The 7,690-nt window shown below is 33.3% G+C and overlaps 1 protein-coding gene across 1 annotated transcript; it reads left to right on the forward strand.

The window, feature by feature from the left end:
- The first annotated feature begins 6,852 nt into the window (after positions 1-6,852).
- Positions 6,853-7,215, forward strand: LOC145682936 (uncharacterized protein HI_1418-like). The gene has a single exon (XM_081754297.1). The coding sequence runs from the start codon at positions 6,853-6,855 to the stop codon at positions 7,213-7,215; it is 363 nt and encodes a 120-aa protein (XP_081610423.1).
- Positions 7,216-7,690: the final 475 nt, after the last annotated feature.

Consider the following 7,690-nt stretch of genomic DNA (forward strand, 5'->3'; position numbering starts at 1 on the left):
AACCTTGAAGAACTCACACTCGACCAAAATGCTCTTTCCAAACTTAGTTTTAATCTTTTCCATTTTTACAATTTTATATTCCGTATTTAATTCTAATTCTCTTAATCCAACAACTTGTTTCTGCTTAAGACTTCCAAGCTTGTTTAGAAAATCAACGTGTTTTGCCATCGTATTTATTATATAGAAAATTAACGGCCACTCTTCAATTTTTATCTTCACTAAAAATATTTAATTATTTTTATCAATTTAGTTTGATGGAAAAACTTCCATAATACAATCGTTAATGAAAACAGTTTGAGGATGCAAGGGTATCTTTTCGATACCCCTTAAAGTCGCCTATGGCTAACTGATAAAAGGCCAGTGATACTGACCCTTAGATCCTTGAATTGTTTTTGATATTTTGCTAACTATTTAAAACTCTTCTACCACTTTCTCATTCTTGGGATCATATGTAAAGTTCTTTCGTCCAATTAAAATCGCATAACATATAGTATCAGCAGCCACAGCTTCTGCAAAGTCTACCACAATCTTTATGTTTGTTCTCTCATTTGCCGATACATTTTTCCTCTTACTACAATTAATCACATACATTTTTCTGTTATCTATAAACTCTTTAGGGTCATAGTACATTTCGGTATTGCCACATGTTATTCTCTTAAATGCAGTATAATCTTTGAACATCTTAAAATAATCCTTGTTAGCAATATCTAAGTTTCTTGATTCTTTTGGAAATACCTCATTCCTCCCATTCTTAAGATAGATATTCTTTACCTTACAGTGATCAAACGTACTTGCATCTGCTGTTTGTTTGCCAATTCTATCAGTTTGGAACATTACAACTAGGAAATCAGGCATATCAAATTGTCTAGAATTAAATTGAGTAGTAACATAAAACTCCAAGAAAGAACCTACAACAGTCTCCTGAACACATTGATAAGTATGGAATGAAAACATGATTTATGGTTCTTTAAGAATACTTTAACTTGTTTTCATAATTAGATTCGTATTCAACAATAGGCATTCTTATCTCCATACTTTTTATTGTTATTTTTCCATCATGAAGAGGTGCTCCCGATCCAGTCCATTTGTACAAGACATCGTTATTGTTGCTAGCTTTCGTAAATGTTATTCTCAATCCACCTTTCCACATAACCTCTTTTAAATCACTTAAGAAGCCTGGAATTAATCTTAATGGATACAAACACTAAAGTCCTTTCTTAGACCAAGTTTATCATCTGTTTGAAATCCTGCTTGTTTTAGATATTCAACTTCTGGCTTGGAAATCTTTAATGTTCCGACAGCTGTAGATGTTATTCCTGGTAGTTCAATCTTATCTATAACAACACCATGCTTTTTTACCTCAATTTGAGAAAAGAAGGATGGGAAGAAGTTATCTACAAGTTTTATAGTATCGTTTGCGCCAAATGTTCCTCCAACTGATGCACCAACAACTTCAAAAGTCACATGACAATCTGCTTTGTGTGGATGTACGAACCCATCACCCACGTCGAAATCGAACTCAATATCTTTGTTAGCTTCATTCAAATTATTAAATGTTCTTGTGTTAGCTTTAAAACTCTGTAACTCGTAACTCTCAACACTATCCATTTATTATAAAGAAAATCTTGAAACAACGCTTTGATGGGATATACCCATAAAAGACTCATACATAATAACAATTAAATACTTAACAGATAGGGAGCTCCGATCGGTGCTACCAAAAATATACATGCTGAAGTCTTGGACTTTCTCTCGACCTTCTTATAATCCCCATCCCAACTTAACCTTAGCACTCATAGCAGTACCAACCCCAAAAGCAGCCTATCGTTCACCAATTGGCGCATCACTACTAAATGCTCTTTTCCATGCTTTAGTTTCTAGTTCCTTATCTGCAATATGTCTTGACTCTGTATCTTTATTGTCTCTGTAGTATATATCGTGTTCTTTACAAGCCTCATCTAATGGGTTAATGCCTTTATCACCTCTTTCTAATCTTTCTTGTAGCTTAGTCCCAGGCCCGCAAAATCTAAAACCTGGAATATGTAATTCAACTGGAAGTTTATTAATCAAATCATTTACTAACCCTTTTCCAAGCTTCTAATCATTCCAGAATCGTGGTGGTAATGTATTTAAGATCTTAGTCAAATATCCCATACCTTTTGGATCATTAGGAATAAATTGCGAAAGCTTATTATTAATCATACTCACTATACCTACTTTTTCATTGTAAAAGTTATGATTTCCAGCCTTTTCTTCTCCATCTATAACTATTAGCCGATCAATTATCTTTCTCACATCATCCATCCATATATATTCTTTAGGTATCTGTGTATATTGTTTAATTCCTTCACCAGTCCTTTTAGGTGTCGTGTTCTTTTTAGGAGTTGGGGGTAAAGTTGGTTTAATATAATTATCCCAAATAGGCTTGATAATATTAATGTACTTTGAACCTCTACTAGATGCTACCTTTTTATCTCGATTATATTTTTGGAAGGCAGCATCTGAGTCTATTATTATTTCTTTGTACTGTTCAAAATCATCATCATCATAATCTTCGATGGTTTTACTAGTATTCGTCGTTAACAATTCCCATAGACCTTCTGTTCCTTTATAAGTTTTACCATTAATTATCAAATCATCGCCATTCACTTTAACTTACAAATTTCCTATCTTGTTTATTATTTTTCCATCTTCTTCTACAGTTCTTATTCCAAACACAGTATCATTTCCTTTACTATAATATTTCGTTGCAATCTTAACAAATGACTGTGCTGTTGTTAAATGTTCTACTCCTTCCACTTTGTCTTTAATTTGTTTTCTCATTTGTTTTATTTCTCCTGTTATAGGCGTATCGCTACTACTTGGAGAACTATCATAAGTTATCTTTTTAGGTGTTTCTAGTATACTGGGATCTATTGAAGCCGTCTTATGTGCAACTGGAACAAGTTCAGTTATTAGATTTTTATTTTGTTCTGCTACTTCTTTGATCTCACTTCCCAAGTTTTGAATAGCATCAATTACAGGTTGCTCTTGTGTCTTAAATTTATCGTATATACCTGCTCTTTCTTTTTCCAAGATTTGAAGCCTTTTATCAAGAACTCCTTCAACTTAATATTCTTATCAATTTCTTTCTCATCCATTTATTGTATAGCAAACAAACAAACGTCAATGAATATCAAAGAACGTCAATAAACGTGAAAAACGTCAATAAACGTCAAAGAACGTCCAACGTTAAAACGTCAAACGTCTATAAAGTGTTTTATCTTGTTCCTATACTTACCATTGTTTACTTTCCTTGTCATATCAATTACTATGAAACCATAATCTTCTTGCCAACATTTTGAACACATCTCTTTAAATTTATCATAAGACATATCTCCCCCAACAAACTCATTATACACATGTTTAAGATTAGTATCATCTTGTCTGAATATACATAGAAAGTTAACGTTATCTCTTATAAGCTGTTTAGGTACTTTTGAATATGTTTGTGCAAGATAGAAACAGTCTAAATGTCTATGCCTACCTCTTGTAAAGTAATTTCTAACAGTATCTTGATTCTCTAAAATGTAATCATCAAACACAACAACAGAGTATTCTTCACATTCATCAATAGGCAGAATAGAATCATTACCGCTTAAGAACGTTGCTATTTGCTTTTTAAACTTTAGTTCTGCCTTTTCAAATCGAATCTTTTAATTTTTAACTGCTCATACTTTGGCTGATTCATGCTTTTAGAATATATGTAGAAGTAATTATTGTTTAACCAACCTAGCTGTAATAAGAAGTTAAATAGCAAAAACGTTTTACCACACCCCGACGAACCTACGATAAGACAACGAATATCATCAGGTATAAGTTCTCCATTTCTTTTCTTAGCTGTTGTTTCTTTTATCATCTCTTTTACATCCCAACTAATAGTTTTCTTACTCATTTATTATAGAGAAAATCGTCACCTTTGACCTCATATGATGCTTGTTTGAAACCCTCGGAATTCCGATGATTAATTTTCTGCTCATAGTACTAGTACAGACCCGATTCGTTTTTGAAGGTTGTGTGAGGTTGTTCATTTGGAAGGGTGTCCGTAATGCGGACACCATTTGTAGTCTCCAGGTCTTCAAATCTACTCTGAAACGTTGGTCTTACGTGATGCGAAGGAAACAGTTGAAACGTTTCCAAGACTTTCAGGCCCTTCACATGTGAGGGGCCAAGGATTAGAGACTTGACTTGTATTTACATAGCCTATCTTATATCTTTAAGTTGTTCTCTGATCTTAAGCAACGTATCTTTTATATATTCGCTATCCATTTCACCATTCAATGTTATTATCATCTCTAACTGTTCTTTAAATGAGTTAATACAAGTGACAATGGTTTTATATTCGTCTTTTCTTTTGCTTATGTTTAACTTGGAAGACAAACCTGTTATTATAGCACTTCCAGTTGCAAGAGACGTTGTTAATATGGAGTAAATTGTTACAGGTATAAAAATATTAATAAACCCAGTTGTCGCAGAAAGAATAACTGATAACGTGATCAAAGTGTAGTATGCATATTTAACAATTTGTAGTTTTCTCTTTTTCTTCTTTAAACTGTATTCTAACTTTCGAATGACATCTTCTATCAACTTGATTACTTACTCTCTTGGAATATCTCTGGGTAAATCAAACTCATTCATTTATTATATAATAAATGGCTAAGGTATTTAAGCTAACGAGTGATACTTCTGTTTTAAAGAAGAAACTCCATTACGAATTAGACAACAGGAGCAACTATTTAAGTATAGGACTAGTTGGGTTTTACAGTACATATCTGACACCAAACATAACAACACAAAAAAACAGTTTCTCATATGGTGATAGACAAGTTTTTATACCAGAAGGGCAATACAGCTTAAACAGTCTTAATGAATATTTAAAATCTCAATCCATCAACATAACATTATCAGAAGATCATTTAAGAAATAGAGTTAAAATTGAAACTGATAGTAATGATGTTACAATTGGGAGAATAGGTACTGTCCTCGGGTTTAATGTTTTTGAAGTTTTAGAAAAGAACAAAACACATATTGGAAGTATGTTGCCAAAGTTTCATCTGTTTGATATTATATAAATGTTCACTGTAATATAGCTGATGGCATGTTTGTTAAAGATACAGAATACACACATAGAGAAACGGGAATTATTGCATCATTTAAAACAGATGCTGAGTTCAAACATAGTATTATTTACGAGCCTACTTATCCATTATTTTTCCCCATATCCAAAGACAAGGTTGACAATTTTGAGATAAGGATAACAGATGAGAATGATTCCTTAATTGATTTTGGTGGAGCAACAACAACTGTACTTTTACAAACTAAGATTTTCTCTTAGATAAATAGGAAGATGTGTTCTATTATAGGTTGTATGTTTAGTGTTCCTTATAACGAACTAAAGGATCTAAATATTGATCATGTATTAACAAAGAAACAACTTAACGATAAAGCCAAGAAAATTAAAGAAGGTAAAGGAATGGATTTAACTTTAACTATTGCACACATGAAAAAGATTAAGAAAGAGCATATTGGCGGTTTTATCTTTACAATTCCAGCCATTCTAGCAGCTTTAGGGGCAGTTGGCTCATTAGCAGGTGGTGCAGCAGCGATTACTAAAACTGTACTGGATGCTAAGAAGAACAAACAAGAACTTGAAGAACAAAAAAGACACAATATGGCTATGGAAGAAAAGCAGGGGGCAGGTAAACCAAAGAAGTCAAAAAACTAAAACCATTGACCAACTTCGATATAGAGAGGTTGGCTAAAGAACTAAAGATAAAACGATTTAGAGGTGTATTTATGAGTGATGAACTTCCACAAGAACCTTATGTAAATGAGTGTGGTATAGTTAACCTTGATAAATCAGAAAACATTGGTACTCATTGGATATGCTATTGGAAAGATAACAACATAAAGTACGTGTTCGATTCTTATGGTGGTGTTCCTCCTAAACAACTGGTACAATATCTTGGTAGCGAAAACTTATTTTACAATGATGAACGAATACAAGACTTTAATTCAGTTATATGTGGTCATCTTTGTGTTAAGGCTTTAAATCTTCTAAATCAAGGGTATTCTTTTAGTGATGTTATGTATATGATTAAAAATGATTAAGTTTAAGTGCTTTTATGGTTTGTATCCATAAAAGTTTTGTCGTTATCATGATTAAGAGCGACGACTACCGCAACTAAACTTTTTAAAGATAGCAGAAAGGAACTAAAACATTGGCAAGAAATTAAACGAAGTAAGAGAATGATTAAGGTGTTTGGTAAATTTTTCCTCGGTCGACTTTCCGACAATGCCAATATTTATACAGCTATACAAACACAAACAAACTCCCGAACGGAAAATTTTCCGATTGCAAAATACACCATCATGACACAAAACAAAACAACGGAAGACAAACTTATCTCAGGCACATACTACCAGCTTGACGATCAAGAGTTGTTAACATTATTAGACGTAGAAGGCAATGCATGGTTCAAAGATAAAGACGTTGCTGACATACTTGGTTATGAGAAGACCGCAACGCCATTGAAAGACACGTAGATGAAGAAGACAAAGTTACATACAACTAACAACCCTTTCCAACACATTAGACAAATTAAGCCACAACTTGTTTAAACGCGAAACCCTGCTCCAAAGCCGTATAACCCAAGAACTATTTGTCATTAACTCCATCAACGTGCTTTAAAGACTTAGTCTCTCAGGTTCAACACACTAACAAAAATGAACCACTAAGCCTTAAAACCATAAGTCAGCCAGTTACCATGAGCGTGTTTAAATATCAAGATCAAGACCTTCTAACTGTGATTGATGATAGCGGGGGCCGTATGGTTCAAAGGTAAGGACGTTGGGGAAATTCTTGGATACCAAAACACTAGAGACGCTGTAAACAATCACGTTGATATTGAAGACAGGCGCGAGTTTAAGTCTTTTACAGACGTCGGGAAAATCGACGGCCATTGTGATGGTAAAGCAATCTTCATCAACGAGTCTGGTCTGTACTCTTTAGTGCTATTATCAAAGAAGCCCAAAGCTAAAGAGTTTAAAAGATGGATAACAACCGAAGTACTACCATCAATCAGACGAACAGGACAATACACAGAAGACCCAGGCAAGATTCATAGACTCGTCGTAATCAAAGAGAATGTAACTGAAGAACAACTTGAACTTTAAATCTTCTAAATCAGGGGTATTCTTTTAGTGATGTTATGTATATGATTAAAAATGATTAAGCGCTTTTATGGTTTACATCCATAAAAGTTTCTCTTTAAGATAAATATGGAAGCTATACACAATAGATTTTTAGATTATTTTGAGAAGCATGAGGATGAACTAGATGCACTAGATAGATATAATTTTTATCAGTATTTTCAGCATGTTAGCGAGATAGACTTAAAAGACAAAAACAACGTATATAATGCTATTGATCTATGGAAAATGTTAATACAAAAATTTTTGTACACGGAAGAAGAGTTGGAAAAGTTACGTCCAATAATTACCTTAAAGGACTTGTTGTCGAATTATAGCTCTAGACCATTACAATGCAATTATTGTGGTAGAAAGTCATTAACAAAAGGTATGAGTAGATACATTTGGGATGATTGTTTTGTAGAGAGTGGTTGGGTTTACAGTACTTGTGAAGAAACGA

This window comes from Thermobia domestica, chromosome 4 (assembly GCF_964235325.1).
Source record: "Thermobia domestica chromosome 4, izTheDome1.hap1.1, whole genome shotgun sequence".
In the NCBI taxonomy this organism is placed as follows: Eukaryota; Metazoa; Arthropoda; class Insecta; order Zygentoma; family Lepismatidae; genus Thermobia; species Thermobia domestica.